This window comes from Astyanax mexicanus, chromosome 23 (assembly GCF_023375975.1).
Source record: "Astyanax mexicanus isolate ESR-SI-001 chromosome 23, AstMex3_surface, whole genome shotgun sequence".
NCBI lineage: Eukaryota > Metazoa > Chordata > Actinopteri > Characiformes > Acestrorhamphidae > Astyanax > Astyanax mexicanus.
Window position 1 is genome coordinate 24565436 of NC_064430.1, and position 17858 is coordinate 24583293.

Here is a 17858-nt window from a genome sequence, read left to right on the forward strand (position 1 = left end):
TCTGAAGCCTCTGATTATTTTATTGCTAAAGCTTTTGAACTGTAACTTATATATATTTTATGATTATAGCAGAAGAATTGAGAATATGTTTTTTAGGATGTCTTGAATAAATAATTTATATATTACTAACAGTTTTTCATTCATTATTATTATTATTATTATTATTATTATTATTATTATTATTATTATAAATCTTTATGAAGTAAACCCTCTGGAAAGTAATATAAAGTATAATCAGTAGCGCAGATTTCTCATATTGTGAAACAGCTCCACCTGGTTGCTGCTTATAATACATGAAATAATATTATAGCTATAATATTATATTATAGTTCTATTATATAAAACTTTTATTTTATTATATAAAACTCCAATTTTAAAACGTTTAAACTCTCTGCTGCTATAACTGTAACTCCAGCATCAGCTCACCAACCAATCAGCTCACATTAGCAGTAATGCTAGTGCTTTTACTGTATAAAACCTGTTTAAACTTAAAATGTATATTTAGAATTGATTTGCTTTTTGAGCAAATACATGAGAATAATTTGCAAAATTAAAGGAATATTTTGTCCACGTTGTTGGTTACTATTTTAATTTTTAGTTTTTAGCCTTTTAGCTACATTCACCCTCGTTACTTTTGGTCTCTCTCGCGGGCTCCCTCTAGCGGTTCACAGTAATGCAGGAGTTCCTCCAGAGGAGTGAAGGTAGCGAGTGGATAAGGGCGCAGGGAGCAGGGAGCGGATTGGGACGGGGCCGCGTCTGTGGCGAATCTGCGGACGGGGTAGTTATATGGCGGAGGGAGCTGGTGTCCGTAGTTTTACCGGTCGGTCTGATTTATAAATTAAACCGTGTTTAAACAGAGAAACATGTCCGAGCAGAAAACCAACAAAGAGCAGAGATACGACCGACAGCTGAGGTACAGTACCAGCTTTTATTCTCTACAGTGGAGATACGGGCGCTGCTCGCTATCTGCTGTGTTGTGTATTTGTGATCAGGCCCATTCAGAACCACCTATTATTAATATCAGCAGATAATATTGATCAGATCAGTGTTTACAGCTGTAATATACATTGTGTGTGTGTGTTTGTGCGTGCTGCAGGCTGTGGGGAGATCATGGACAGGAAGCTCTGGAGAACGCACACACCTGTCTGCTGAACGCCTCAGCTACTGGAACCGAGATCCTGAAGAACCTCATCCTGCCAGGTACAACCAGAACCTGCCGAACCTTCAGAACCTCATATACAGAACTGCAGGACTGAGGCTTAGTCCTGAAACATCCTGCTAATAGACAGAGAGACAGACAGACAAATAGACTAATCGAGGGAGGGAAATAGATAGACAGGCAAATAGATAGACTGATGGATATACAGGCAAATAGATAGAGAGATCCACATACATACAGGCAAATAGATAGACTGATGTATATACAGACAAATAGATAGAGAGATCCACAGACAAGTTAGACAAGTTGGTAGACTGATCGATCGATAGACAGACAGGGAGATAGATAGATCAACAGACAGACAGGCAAATAGATAGATCGATCGATACACAAAAGACAGACAGATAGGTAGATAGATAGAGAGACAGACAGAAAGGCAGATGGATAGACAGACAGAAAGGCAGATGGATAGACAGGCAAATAGTTAAACTGATTGACTGACAGGCAAAGAAATAGACAGATCGACAGATAGACATACAGAAGGGCAATTTCAATGTGCAGACTCATAACCTGTGTGTGTGTGTGTGTGTGTGTGTGTGTGTGTGTGTGTGTGTGTGTGTGTGTGTGTGTGTGTGTTTGTAAGGAATTGGGGCGTTCACCATCGTCGATGGACACAAAGTGACCGGAGAGGACGTTGGGAACAAGTATTTTAATTTCTAAATTTTTATTGTTTACTATATCCTGTATAAACACTACATCACTTAGAATTAAACTGATGTGCCACATGCCATCGGACAGAAACTACTATTGTAGTACTATTGTAGTTATTCGCCTGGCCTTGCCATGAGCTTGTTGGCCATTGTTCAGTTCAATTTACGATAAAATAGACAAAATTATATGTGTGTTCAGTGTTTGATGCTGAGTTTGTGTGTGTGTGTGTGTGTGTGTGTGTGTGTGTGTGTGTTGCAGTTTCTTCCTCAGCTGTGAGAGCATTGGGAAGGTGAGCTCCACTCCAGACAGCGTTATACACTCTAATCTCTGATCACATGACCTCTGGAGTAACTGTGTATGTGTGTGTGTCTGTGTGTGTGTCTGTGTTACAGAACAGGGCTCAGGCTGCTACAGAGTTCCTGCAGGAGCTGAATAGTGATGTTTCTGGAAACTTTGTGGAGGAGGTAACGACTTCAGAGCTGAACTTAATCCCTTAATTTTATTATTTTTTTTATTATTAGTATCATTATAATTACTTTTAAAAAGGTATTATATTTCATAATAATGTAATATTTAGTACAGTATGTGTGACAGTGCACTTATTTTTTCTGTGTACGTGTTGTAGCTGCTTACTAATGTTTTTTTTTTTATATGTATTTACAACCTATTTAATAACCAATAAAAAAATCCTTTTTGAATGAGCCTTTTTATTTTTTGGTAAAGCGGTACTAAATTATATATGACATGATCAAGTTCTTAAATAAGTAATTAAATTGCAACTAAATAAATTTTGTTTGTCATTTTTTCCCTGTTTTTTTCTTAGAGTCCTGATAAACTGCTGGATAATGATCCTGAATTCTTCCACAGGTTCAGTTTGGTCATCGGAGTCCAGCTTCCAGAGAGGTACTGCTGTAGTGCTGTGTTTAGATTAAGTGATCTCTGTGTTAGTTTTGGATCATTAAATGTAATTATGTTCTAAAATTTAGGTTTCATTTGTTTCTGCATCAGATAGTAAATAATAATTATTATTATTTTCATTTTTAACATAGTCACAGTTATAATAAATCTGGATCACAGATTATCGATGTGCAGTTTGACGTGTGTTAAGGTGTTTGTGATTGTGTTTACAGCACGTGTCAGCGGTTGGGGGCGGTGCTGTGGAGCGCCGGCGTGCCGTTCCTCGTGTGCAGGACGTACGGATTGGTCGGTTATATGAGGCTGGTGGTGAAGGAGCACACCGGTAATCTAACAGCACTAAACCCTAAACTGAGCTTATTAAACACACTGATCATTCACTAACCTGCAGACAGACAGACAGACAGACAGACACACTGATCAATAGACACACTGATAAATATACACAAAGACAGTCAGTTAGACCAAGAGACAGGCAAATAGATGGGTAAATTCAGAGACACAGAGACTGATGGACAGATAACATGATATAGATATCATATAGATAAACTAAGAGAACACATAGATAGTCTAAGAGAGACGATTCGTTTAACCCTGAGACTAAGAGACACGGAGACTAAGAGACACAAAGACACTGAGTCTAAAAGACAGAGAGACCAAGAATCACAGAGACTAAGAAACACCAAGACTAAGAGTCACGGAGACTAAGAGTCACAAAGACTAAGAGTCACAAAGACTAAGAGACACGGAGACTAAGAGACACTGAGACTAAAAGACAGAGAAACCAAGAGACACCGAGACCAAGAGACACCGAGACCAAGAGACACCGAGACCAAGAGACACCGAGACCAAGAGACACCGAGACCAAGAGACACCGAGACCAAGAGACACCGAGACCAAGAGAAATAGATACAGACAGACAGAAAGACTATGAGACAGGCAGACAGCTAGTTAGACCACGAAACCTACAGATACACTAAGGGCGTTTTCACACCTGTAGTTGGTTTCTCTGGTCTGAATCAGTTAATGAGTGTTTACTTGGAGCACCAACGCACCAAAATGCGCATTAATAAACCACGCGAGCAGCCTGTGTCCTCTGATTGGTCAGAGCTGTCTGACACGGGAGTACGTTAAATATAAATATACGAAAAAAATAAATACAGCGAGAATATTTTGTGTTCCAGCGCAAATATCTGTGCCCTAACACTGAACGCTGAAACGCTGCACTTTCAAACACAGTGTTTCTACGTGCAGCGCAGATTTATACATAATAAACAGAGTCACGCGGCTGTGAGCAGTGAATGCAGCGCAGACGACGCGTGCATGGACACAGTGTTTGTTCACAGCTGTGGTAGTTAGCGTTATCTAGCTAATATATCAGTTTAAACTATGCTTGCTTTATCAGCAGTTTAGCTCAAATAAATGGCTTATATTTAATAGCTGGATCTGATCGAGACCGGATCACGTTCTCACCACAAGCGAACCGCTCCAGAGTTCGTTTAGTACCGGACCGAGGCCACCTCCTCTAGCTGGTCTCGGTCCGGTTCTTTTGATCCGCACCCGAGTGCGATTACTGTTTTCACACCCGCTCAACCGAACCGCACTAAAGTTACAAACGGACCAGAGTTCGTTTTAACTGGACCAAATAGTGCTGGTGTGAAAACGCCCTAAGAAGCAGACCAAGAGATGGGCAGACAGATAATTCGACCAAGAGACAGATAAACAGACAGACACAGAGACAAATAAATACACTCAAAAATCTGAGACAAAAATACTAAGGTCGTTTTCACACCAGCACTATTTGAGCTGGTTAAAACAGACTGGTTTATTTGCACTCTTGGTGCGGTTAGTTTGGGCCGATGTGAAAACAGTAATCGGATGTGGATCAAAACAACTATACTGAGACCCGCTAGAGGAGGTGGTTTTGGTCCTAAGGGGCCCAAGTGAATTCCAGAGCCGTTTGTTTTTGGTGATAATTTGGTCTGTTCTCGATCCGACAGACTATCTAATATACTCCACAAGTTTGAGCTAAATGGCTGTTCAGTTGCAGTTTAATCTGATTTATGTTTCTCCATAATTCCTGGTATTTGCTTATTTAGGAGTGTTTTATCCTCTTCAGTAACACAGATGCTGTAAAGTATTGTATTGAATCTGGTTGTTGTGGTTGTAAATCTGTGGTTTAGTGGTGGAGTCTCATCCGGATAACGCTCTGGAGGACCTGAGGCTGGACCAGCCCTTCACTGAACTCCGCAACCACATCTCCTCCTACCACCTCGATAGCATGGACAAGAAGGTACTGCTATTAATATCCAACACTTCTCACACTACTGTTATCTTTAATATCAGCAAGAAAATTTACCTTATATCAAAAAATGTGGAGAATGCCAACTTTATATAGACTTCATATAGAATTTTGAATAGATTTAGTGTTTGATTTAATTATCTTGTCTTTAATACAGTCTGTATCATCCTCTCATGGTTTTAGGATCACAGTCACACACCCTGGATCATCGTAATCGCCAAATATCTGGAGAAATGGTACAATGAGGTAAAGATCATTTCAATCTGAATAGGACTGTTAATTGTGTTAGTTGACTGAAAAATGTGAATGTCTTTTTACATTGATTTCCTGATACTCTACAAAGTGATCCTAATAATGAGTTTTTACTCTTTATCAGAGGTGTAAAAAGTACTGAAAAATTGTAATTAAGTAAAAGTACCTTTACTTTGCTAAAATTCTACTCGAGTAAAAGTATCCATCTAAAAATCTATTCAAATAAAAGTAAAAATGTACTCAATTTAAAATTTACTTCGAGTAAAAGTTACATAGTTAGTTTTAATTATTTGATGTAAAAAAGTACAACAAATCATAAATGAAATAGTTTATAAATGAACTACTATTACACATAATAATTTGGACCTTCTAGGCAGTATTTGTTCAGACCACCCCATAAAACTTTTTCAAGAACAAGTGGTATAGGTTTCTATGATCCATTTTTTTCTTTACTGTTAAAAAGTTATGGTCATGTAGGTCACTATAAACCATATTTTTCTAGTTTTACAGTTCATTATTATGTTTTAACTTGCTATTGCTGTGTTTTAACTGCTATTTACATGTTGTTTTTAACATTCAAGCAGATTGTTTAATGTTTCCAATAAAAACCTAAGGAATTATCATTAAAAACATGAAATCATACAAAAAAACTGTTGGTCGGTGCATGCGCAGTGCTGTGAAGAAGCACATATTGATGGTTAGCATAACTCAACAGTTCCCCCGAGCACAGCTGATTCACACAGCATCTCTCCCGCTAACCATAATAAACACTGCTCGGAAAAGTACCATGAAAAACAAAACTCAATTTTTTTTTAATTCAGACAATTCATTTTTTTCCCCCCAGCATTTTATTTTTTACTCAGTAACGGGGAGTTTTTCAATGTAGCAAAGTAAATTACTTGTGTCAAAATGAGTAAAAGTAAAATTATCTATTTTAAAAACTACTTAAAAAATTACAAATTACTCATAAAATCTACTCAATTAGAGAAATGTGAGTAAATGTAACTTATTACTTTACACCTCTGCTCTATGTATTATTATTTTACCTATATATTAAATTTACATTTATTTATTTTCAGCACAACTGTCAACTACCGAAAAACTACAAAGAAAAGGAGGTGTTCAGACAGCTGATTAGAGACGGTAATATTTATATCAGTTTATTAATGAGTTTTTTAATTCATCTGTTGGTAATGGTGCAGGTCTGTGTGGTTGTTTTGTTTTAACTCTTCTCTCCTCCTGTTCTTTCAGGGATCCGTAAGAACGAGAACGGCGCTCCTGAGGAAGAGGAGAACTTTGATGAAGCGATAAAGAACGTAAACACTGCCTTGAACCCCACAAAGGTAAATCCGATGCTAATGCTAAAGCTAATGCTTTTGTCACTGTCTGTGCTGTAAAGAAACAGTGCACATTGCACTGATTTAGTTTAGTTGGTGTGGTGCAGTGGATAACACCACTACCTGCCAGTGAGCTATTACATCATGTGGGAGACTGGGGTTCAATTCCTGCTCTGGGTGACTACAGAATCCTGCTCTACACCAATAAAAGTCCCTGGGCAAGACTCCTAACACTACATTGGTCCACCTCTATGATAGAAAGAACCTTGTAAGTCACTCTGTAAAGTAAGTCATACTGTAAAGCTATCTGTATGTCTTATTTTATATTATATTGTATTTTATTATTCATCTTGTGAATATTATTCTCTGCACATTGGTGGGAATATGCACCCAAGTTTTTCACTCAATCTTGAAGACTATATCTGGTGAAAGGGTAATAATAGTTAATAATAGTTAATAGTGTGAACTGTTCCATTACTGTTCTGATCTGTGAATCTGGTTCTAGATCTCCAGCGCTGTGGACGATATCTTCAACTGTGTGCAGTGTGAGAACATCACCTCACAGGTCAGACTCTGAATTAATTTCCTTTTTCTGTGCACCAGGCTTAATTTTTAAAGGAAGATGGATGATCACAAGCCATTAAACCAAACTGAACTGCTTGAATTTTTGCACCAGGAGTAAAGCAGCACAAAGTTATCCAAAAGCAGTGTGTAAGACTGGTGGAGGAGAACATGATGCCAAGATGCATGAAAAAAAACTGTGATTAAAAACCAACCAGGGTTATTCCACCAAATATTGATTTCTGAACTCTTAAAACTAGTATGACATTTCTGAGTTTTCTTTGCATTATTTGAGGTCTGAAAGCTCTGCATCTTTTTTGTTATTTCAGCCATTTCTCATTTTCTGCAAATAATGCTCTAAATTATTATATTTTTATTTGGAATTTGGGAGAAATGTTGTCTGTAGTTTATAAAATAAAACAACAATGTTCATTTTTCTCAAACATAAACCTATAAATAGCAAAATCAGAGAAACTGATTCAGAAACTGAAGTGCTCTTCATTTGTTTTTTTTGTGTAGACCTCAGCGTTCTGGATGATGGCGCGTGGAGTGAGGGATTTTGTGCAGAATGAAGGGAACGGAAGCCTCCCGGTCCGAGGAACGATTCCAGACATGATCGCAGACTCTGACAAATTCATCAACCTGCAGAATGTGTATGTACACACACACACACACACACACACACACACACACACACACACACACATACACAAACACACACACACACAACACTGCAACCAAATACGAGAAATATCCTAGGTCTTGTAAGTATACTATACCAGTGGTTCTTAAACATTTTACATCATGTAGTAACCACAATTAAACTAAAAGTAAGGAAGTACCCCCAACACGTCATCCACAGGAACATATACAAGCAAACTATGTGTGAACGATATGGACAAAAATGCAAAATGCGTAATAACACTGTTGGACATCTTGATGCCAATGAGGAACACAATAATGTAATGCTGCAAATTAAAATACAATAGAAATGCTGCAAAATGTCATTGTCACCAGTAAAACCAGGCACATTATAAGACCCACAGATTTGGACATCCCCTTGTACCCTGGTACATGCATTTGCTTGTATCATCCAAAATCCTGATATCACCAATGCTCTTGTGGCTGAATGCTAATCAAATCTTCACAGCAATGCTGTGTCTAAATCTAGTAGATCACCAAACTGCAGTGTTCAGTTTCAGTTTTAATAATGCACATATATGTATTTTTTACCCTTTTTATATTTATTAATATTTGTAATATTATTATGATCTTCAGCTACAGAGAGAAAGCACTGCAGGATGCTGCTGTTGTATCCAAACACATACAGTCCCATCTCCAGGCTGTGGGAAAGGTAATAAACACCAACAAAAACCAGTTCCTTCACTGGTTTGAGTGAAGATTGTTTCTGAATACGACGTTTTTTTAATGTTTTATCTCTTATCGTGTCTGTGTTCTTCTGCTGAAGCCTTCAGAAAGCATCTCTGAGCAGGACATCAAGCTCTTCTGTGAGTATAAAAAACATTAATATACTGATTAAACACTGATTAACATTATACCACAGCTAGTTCTGTCCGCGCAATGTGATTGGATTAGAGGTTTGTATCTTCCACTCAGTTCATTTTGGATGTTTTTCACGATAATTATTTTTTTGATTTATCGCACAATGTATATGGTCATGAAGTCAATAATTTTACTTATCAGGAAGAACTCATTAAATTGAATAATATTTTTTTTGTCCTAGACGATTTATGGTTTAAAATCAGTTGTTATTGTCTTAAAGTACAGTATATGGACTTAACCACATTGATTTTTGTCAAACTCAGTGTTGCACCTTTTTTTGTAGTGAATAAGCTGGGATATAAACTCTATTTAAAACAGTTGTTTAAATTTCTATATGTTTCATTTATGTAAAAATGTTTATATTCCCATTCCAAAATCTAAATATGCATAATAATTATAATTTTTAAAGAGCGTTTCTATTTAACATAATTACTATTTAATGTATAATTGCATTAATATGGCTTTGTATCATTTTAAAATTGTGCCACTTATGTGTTAAAGATGGGAGTTTTGTAGACCTCCATATTGAGTACTGTACATCACCACCTTTCGAAGAAGAGGAGCTGCATTTGTGGTTGAAGTAGCTGAATTAAAAAAAATTGACCCAAACGTCTATACGACTGCTTTTACCATTCTGTGGAGGAGAAACCAAACCTAGAACATCTTAACCCAGTAATAGCAGTGTAATAGCAGTGTAATAACAGACGGAGTGCAATAGCAGTGTAATAACAGATCCAGTGTAACAGCAGTGTAATAACACATCCAGTGTAACAGCAGTGTAATAAGTGTAATAGCAGCGTAATAGCAGACCCAGTTTAATAACAGTGTAAAATGTCTCCCCCTGCTGGTCTAACTGTGTCTGTGCTGCTCAGGTAAGAGCGCAGCGTTTCTCAGGGTGGTGCGCTGCAGGAGTCTGGCTGAAGAGTACAGCACCGACACCTTCCAGAAAGACACCATCAGTGAGTAAATACACACATACACACTTTTTTTGCTAAAACCATAAGCCAAAGACCTATGCATCTTCCAGCAGGCACCCCAGTGGCATAAGCCTGGTACTGTACTGGTTGTATCAAAATTGGATACCAAAAAGGTACAGACTGAAATGTCTCGTGCTTTTTATATGTGGTGCTTTTTATACTTTGATCATTCAAATTGTCGACACAACGTTAATCATAATTTTAATAAATAATCATTTTTAGTTATTGACACCACTAATGTAAATATAATTTATTTTGCCAATCTAATTTTTGCTACTAAAATAATTCTTAAAAACTGAAATGTATCCAGCAGTATGCCTAGGGATATATATCTTGTTGTTTTTATTCCAACAAGAGCCAGTCTTCAAAGTATTGTATCTGTATCAGTACTGAACATTTTAAAACTATACAAAGAGGTAGTGGTATGTGTTAACTTGAGTAAATGCTCCAGGGGAGGGTTTTGGTTCTTGTTGGACGCGCTGTGTTTTTCCCAAGTGATTGAGTTTAAATCCCATACCTGCACTTTTCTTTAAGCCCCAGTTTGGTACACTTGCATTAGAACTAGGGCTGCAACTAATAATTAGTTTGGTAGTAGACTAATCTGATGATTATATTTTTGATTAATCGATTAGTCAACGATTATTTCTGGCATGTTCTCTATCTCTAATAAAAAGATAGAAACAGCTGAACATGAGATTTAAAAGCCATATAAATATTCAGATGTTGTTTAAATGTGGAAAGTTCTGATTTTTGGTGAGTAAATATGTAATCTGTTGTGTTAGGGCACTTTTGGAGAACAAACTAAGTTGAGTGAGCCATTTACCCATCTCCTGTTGTGTTTCTGTGTTTCTACAATGAAATTTGTAGTCGACAAATTTAAATAATCGACATTGTCGATTATATCGACTAATCGCTGCAGCCCTAATTAGAACAAGCTTTATTACCATGGTATTTAATGTGTGTATGTGTTTATATATTTCAGCTTCCTGCATGGACAGTCCAGACAGTGAAATGGTTCTGTATCTGATGCTGCGCTCTGTCGACCGGTTCTACCAGCAGCACTCCCGCTACCCAGGTACCACCAGAACCCACAAACCAGACCTACGGCGAACAACTGGTAGTAAAATTAGTGTAACATGTTTCACGTGTGTTGTAAAAGAAATTGGGACACTATGAAAATCTGTGTCTCTGTGTAAAGCAGCATCCAGACGGTCCTCTGTAGATTTATTTCTGGACAGGTGCAGCACTATTTCTGAGTACCCATCACTAACACACCGCTGCCCCGTCTCTCCCTGCAGGTGTGTATAATTACCAGGTGGAGGAGGACATCAGTAAGCTGAAGCTGTGTGTGAACAGTCTGCTGCAGGAACACGGCCTCAGCGTGAACGTCAAAGACGACTATGTCCACGAGTTGTGAGTTTAACCCTCATCAGTTCCTCCACTGAGAGACTGTTAACCCTTTTAATGCTTTAAGAAGATTCATGATGTCCTGATTCAGTTTGATTTATGATTTGATTAAATTTGATTTAAATTAATTAGTGAATATCCAGGTTATAATTACAGGTTTTCTTTTTGCACAGATTGCCACTCTTCACCTACATTTTTTTTTTTTTTCATTTTTTTATATGAATAAATATCAGAAAATTCAAATATAGATTAAATAAAATAAATATATTTTTGTTAAACCCAGCCTCATCAATAATAGTTCCTTAATAATTTGTACTTATTTAATAATTGTTAACTACTGAGAAATTAGTTGAGATTCAATTATGTGTTTCTGATAGTTAATTAGTAAGTATAAATGATAGATATTTGTTATGACGTATAATGGCTAATTACTGAATAATTACCATAAACTGAATAAATTACTTTTTTAAGTTGAATACTTGCTTGTTACTGATGAATTGTTAAATATTTAGTAATTAATAGCTGCTTAATAATTAGTAGTGATTAATACTTATTAAATAATTAGTTAGTAAGCAATTAGTAAATAATACAAATAATGAAGCTAAATAATTAGGAGACACTGACTGGTTACTGAACACTGATAGATTAGTGAAAAATACCGCTGACTGGATAATTTTGTAGATACTAATTAAATTACCAAGTACTTTGTAGATACAGTCTGATTTAGTATTTATAAGTATCAGTGAATAATTAGTAGATATTGATTCATTGGTACTTAGATTTTAAGTAATTGCTTGTTATTTAATAATGATCATTAACTGAATAATTAGCAGATACTAAGCAATTGGTAGATACTTAATAGCTAGTAGGTAATTAGTACTTATTTGTAATGAATCATTTCCACTTATTAAATAATTAGTAGATATTGATTAATTGGTACTCATTTTTAGTAATTTTTTAGATCATCTTTGTTACTAAATAATGATCATTAATTAGCAGATACTAAGCAGTTATACAATTAGACAATTATAAGTAGGTAATTAGTAATCATTTATACTGAATAATTACCATGTACTGAATTACTAATTATAATTTTCGTTTTAACACACTAAATTAGAAGTACTTACTTTTACTACGTATTGAATAATTCTGTACTTGATGTTAAATTATGATGAAGGGGTTAAAGGTGTGGTTTGGGTTAGATTTGAAATGCTGCAGGGAGAGTAAGGATGTCTGTTGGATCAGATTTAGCTGTGTCTGAATGTGCTCTGTATTTTTAACAGTGTGTGATTTAGGGTTGTTCTGCTAGAAATAGTCCAATTTTCATCTAAAAGTAATTTTTTGTTTCTTTCAGCTGTCGTTACGGCGCTGCAGAACCGCACACAGTGGCGTCGTTTTTAGGAGGTGAGTTTCTTACAAGTAGTGCTTATTAAATGATAAGAAATAATGTTATTAACTCACAGGTATCTACAATTAAGCAATAATACACGAGAGGGAGCGCTATAATGTGTAATATTGGCACTGCTGTGGTGCGGTAGTAGGCACAAGGCTGCAGGCCGAGTATTACAGGTTATAGCACAAACCTTGAGTGTATTATTGTGATTATACCACAGTTCCATTATTGCTGTTTATAGAAAGATTTTCAAGAGTTAAACAGGAGGAGAAAATCTGAGGATCTGTTTGGTTATAAAAACTCTGCCAGTTAAAATAGTTCCATTGCTGCTCTGTTTGTAGGTGCACTGTTTGGCTTGTAAGCGCTGCATTGTTGCTAGGTTAGCATGGTGGTCTCTACTTTCAGCCATTTCAGTCAAAAATGTGGAAATCTAAGCTTACTGTAAATAAACGGAAGCACTTATAATTACTTATATTACTTATATTATAAGCACTTATATTACTTAACCTAATAAACAGTTTTTAGAAGAGAAATATGTGTACCGATCATTATCATCATCACTACTGCTCGGTTTCAGTACACATGTTTACCCTCGCAACTTCAGAAATGGAATGTACTATTCATTTGCACCAACAATCAGACCTCACTCCAACTCCCATAATGCACCTGGCCTTGCCATGAGCACACTGGCCACCAATGTTCAACCAACCTCACTCACAAGAGACTGAAGTGATATAACACTAGTTCACGATTGTTTTCCACAGTGCTGTTGTTTGTTATTACCAGTTTATATATGGAGTGAATTTTGTGCCAAAAGTTTTACACAAAAAAATAAAATCCGCAATCAAAATGTTAGGAATCAAAAGCAAAAATTGTATGTTACAAATTCAAAAGAGAAAAAATATATAGCAAATATATATTTTTAAATATACTTGGTTATTTTATTATTCTTTGCAGTTGAAAATTTGAAAATTATTTCAGTTTGGTCTTTGCTTTTATTTTTGTGTTTTTGTGAATTTTCTGTGGATTTTTTGGATTTTTCTGTTAAAGACTTTTGCTTCTGGAATCCCTCTTTTGCTTCTGCTTCAGTTTTTTGCTTCTGAGTTTTGCCACAGTTTTCACGGGTGGGCGGGGCTTAGAAGAAGGGGTTCCCCTTGAATCTCCATTGGTCAGCTGGTTCTGGACTGGCGGGTTCCCTGAACCCTCGTCTGAGACTGACCACGCCCCCAAACACCCCGCCAGCTTCAAGCGTCCTTCCAAACACGGAGTGAACAGCAGCTTCCAGCAAACAGCAACAGCAGCAGATACTTTTACAATTAAATATTAAACAAACGTTATGTTTACAAGTCACATTAGCGAGAGTGCTAAATATTCATGCTGAAAGTAGGTAACTACCTAACTCACTAGCTCAATGACTAGGTAACTCACTAGCTCACTGAGTAGGTAACTCACTAGTTCACTGACTAGGTAACTCACTAGTTCACTGACTAGCTAACTCACTAGTTCTCTGACTATGTAACTCACTAGTTCACTGACTAGGTAGCATTCTAATTCATTAGCTCATTGAGTAGGTAAGTAGCTAACTCAGTAGCACACTTACTATGTAACTCACTGGTTCACTGACTAGGTAACTCACTTGCTCACTGAGTAAGTAACCTGCTAACTCATTAGCTCACTGAGTAGGTAACTCACTAGTTCACTGACTAAGTAATTCACTAGCTCACTGAGTAGGTCACTAACTCACTAGTTCACTGGCTAGATAACTCACTAGTTAGCTGGCTAGGTTGCTCACTAGCTCACTGAGTAGGTAACTAGCTAACTCACTAGCTCATTGACTAAGATAACTGACTAGTTCACTGATTAGGTAACTAGCTAACTCACTAGCTCATTGACTAAGATAACTGACTAGTTCACTGATTAGGTAATTAGCTAACTCACTAGCTCATTGACTAGGTAACTATCATAATTTGCGCGTGAATATTTAGCACATCTTGCTAATGTGAGCTTTTAAATGGAGTGAAACAGAGAATAATATAACATAATATAACATTAAACATAACGTTTGTATAATATTTAATTGTAAAAGTATCTGCTGCTGTTGCTGTTTGCTGGAAGCTGCTGTTCACTCCGTGTTTGGAAGGACGCTTGAAGCTGGCGGGTGTTTGGGGGCGTGGTCAGTCTCAGACGAGGGTTCAGGGAACCCGCCAGTCCAGAACCAGCTGACCAATGGAGATTCAAGGGGAACCCCTTCTTCTAAGCCCCGCCCACCCGTGAAAACTGTGCCAACACTCAGAAGCAAAAAACTGAAGCAGAAGCAAAAGAGGGATTCCAGAAGCAAAAGTCTTTAACAGAAAAATCCAAAAAAATCCACAGAAAATTCACAAAAACACAAAAATAAAAGCAAAGACCAAACTGAAATAATTTTCAAATAACTGCAAAGGATAATAAAATAACCAAGTATATTTAAAAATATATATTTGCTATATATTTTTTCTCTTTTGAATTTGTAACATACAATTTTTGCTTTTGATTCCTAACATTTTGATTGCGGATTTATTTTTTTTGTGTAAAACTTTTGCCACAAAATTCACTCCATATTTATATTGCCATATGATTTTTTTAAATATGGTAATATATACACAGACCACTAGAGGGCGATTCACTGCTAATCAGTTTAGAAATAATAGAATAGAAAGGTTCTAAAACATTTTTTTCTCTCTTTTTCAGGAGCAGCAGCTCAGGAAGCCATTAAACTCATCACACACCAGTTCGTCCCGTTCAACAACACGTTCATCTACAACGCCATGTCCCAGACCTCCGCCACCTTCCAGCTCTGAGACTCTAAACTCTCCTCTAAATCTCAAGCGCTTTGTTTTATACAGGAAGCTTCTGTCAATCTGCTCAACATAGTTGAGAAACATCTTAACGTTTCTGCCGTACTAATAAATGTTGAACCTTTAAAGTTTTTGACTGCAGTGTGTGTGGTCTTATTTCATATTTATATGAAAACGCATTTGTTTTAATCATATATTAAATCTTTGAGATTATTAAACACATTTTAAGGGAAAAAAGTATTTAAAAATTATCCAAACCATCACTGATTGGTGGAAACTTCACACTAGATCTCGAGCAGTTTGGACTGTGTGTTTCCTAACCCTTCCTCCAGACTCTACTCCCTTAATTTACAAATAAATTGAAATGTAAATTTACTGATGATCAGTGATGGTTTGATGGAGAGTCATGTCTGTCATCTGCTGGTGTTGATCCACTGTGTTTTATTATCAAGTCTAAAGTCAGTGCAGTTTTGTTTTCCCTCAGAATCTTACGGCACTTCATATCTTACAGCTTCCCTCTGCTACTGACAACTTTTATGGCGTTGTGGATTTCATTTTCCAGCAGGACTTGCCTTCCACAAACTGCTCACACTGCAAAAAAAAAAAGTACCAATTGGTACCTAATTATATAACATTCTAATTTTCTGAGCCACTAATTTTTGGGTTTTATTAACTGTAAGCCACAATTATAAACAATAAAAGAAATTAAAAACGCTTAAAATAGATAATATATCTATATATGTAATGTATGAGTTTCACATTTTGAACTGAATTACTGAAATAAAGAGGCATGTCTAGCGAAGCAGCAACATCTCATAAAGAGCCACACGACCCAAAACTAGACTCTGAGAGAGGGTGTTTTTATAGGGCAGTGTTAGTAGGTGTTTCTAAGTAAAAAATAAAAAGTAGATATAAAGAGAAGTGTTCTGTATATGTTTTCGGTACCACTTTATAATAAGACTACCTTTATAAAGGCTTTATAAATGGTTTACAATTAGTTTATTAATGGCTGCTAATTAGGTTGTAAATGCCTTAAAAATCATTAATAATCAGTTATAACACATACGTAGAAAGGGCAACAATGTAGATGACTGTGGGTTCAGTATTTGGCAAACAACAGGTCATTGTTGCCCTTTCTACGTATGTGTTATAACTGATTATTAATGTTTTTATAATCATTTACAACCTAATTAGTAACCATTAATAAACTAATTGTAAACTAATTATAAACCCTTTATAAAGGTAGTCTTATTTTAAAGTGGTACCATGTTTTCTAAGGCAAATTATTCTTTGTTGTAGTTGATTAGTAGTTTTATAAGGAGGTTACTTTGATTGTTTGTTTGTTTGTTTGTTTGTTTGTTTGTTTGTTGTCTGGCTCTGAGCAGTGGGTGGGGTGTTTCCTGCAGCAGGGCGGCTCCTCTGTCTGAGGTTTGTCTAAATCCAGAGTTTTTACTGCGGTTCACACAGAGTGCTCTCTGCACTGTCAGCAAAACACACAAACACACACACACACACACACACACACACATACACTTACATGAACACTACTTTTCCACTGTCTGGAGTCATCAGTTTGCTATATGTTATATTATTGCTGTACAGTATATTACTATATGTAAGAATTATTTACTCCTTACAGATTTCTTTTGTTTTTGCTTTTTTCATCTATCAAACAAACTGTAATCCCTTTAAAGGAGAACTCTGGTGTAAAATTGACTTCAGGTCAGACAGAAGTATTGGGGCATGTTTTGCCCCGATAAATAGCTTTTAACACCGGTGTCCAGGCTCAAAATAGCTCCACGCCTTCTTGGTAGAATCCGGAAAGCACTGCTAACTTTCTACTGCTTTCTGTAATAGCTACATGACACAGTACTGTAATTTTACTTTCAGTACTTCAGTACTACATTTTAGTATAAACTACTTACTTACTTACTTAATTCCAAAAATGCAAAATACTTAATCACCTTATCTACTTAAATATGGAGCTTAAACACAGTTCGACTTCTACCCACCCCCCTTTTTTGATGAAGCTCTTGAAGTACTTTTAAGTCTTGATCTGGTATCACTTTAAAATAAGGCTCCTTTATAAAGGGTTTAGAACTAGCTTATATAAGAGTTTGTTCTTTGTTATAAATTAAGTTGTAAGTACTTTACATAAAAAAAACATTACCAAGCACTCTGAGGTTTAACAGTATAAACGAATGTGGAATCATTATTTGGTACACAGCAGGCCACTGTTGCATTTTTTATGAATGTGTTATAACTGCTTATTAATGGTTCATAACCTAATTAATTAAAACTATTTTTAAACCTTTTATAAAGGCTCAGGAGATCCTTTGTCCCGAGAGCCATCCGACTCTTCAACTCCTACCAGTGGAGCTGGAAGAGAGAAAGAGGACAGTTGAGGAACGAGTCTCATATGTTTTCTATAACACAGCCTATTTTTT

General features: G+C 36.3%; 1 protein-coding gene across 2 annotated transcripts; it reads left to right on the forward strand.

Annotated features, from left to right (window-relative positions):
- The first annotated feature begins 740 nt into the window (after nucleotides 1-740).
- nae1 (nedd8 activating enzyme E1 subunit 1) lies at nucleotides 741-15542 on the forward strand. Of its 2 annotated transcripts, none has more exons than XM_049471329.1 (20): nucleotides 741-913; nucleotides 1097-1200; nucleotides 1803-1863; nucleotides 2129-2159; nucleotides 2263-2334; nucleotides 2694-2773; nucleotides 3001-3110; nucleotides 4969-5078; nucleotides 5271-5333; nucleotides 6419-6482; nucleotides 6591-6682; nucleotides 7182-7241; nucleotides 7757-7890; nucleotides 8516-8591; nucleotides 8706-8745; nucleotides 9673-9759; nucleotides 10760-10894; nucleotides 11076-11190; nucleotides 12539-12588; nucleotides 15305-15542. In XM_049471329.1, the coding sequence occupies exons 1-20, from the start codon at nucleotides 864-866 to the stop codon at nucleotides 15412-15414; spliced, it is 1644 nt and encodes a 547-aa protein (XP_049327286.1). In that variant the 5' UTR covers nucleotides 741-863; the 3' UTR covers nucleotides 15415-15542. The 2 variants fall into 2 exon arrangements, with proteins under 2 accessions (XP_049327286.1, XP_007235977.3); XM_007235915.4 differs by having other exon boundaries at nucleotides 742-913; nucleotides 10760-10852.
- The last annotated feature ends 2316 nt before the right edge of the window (nucleotides 15543-17858 follow it).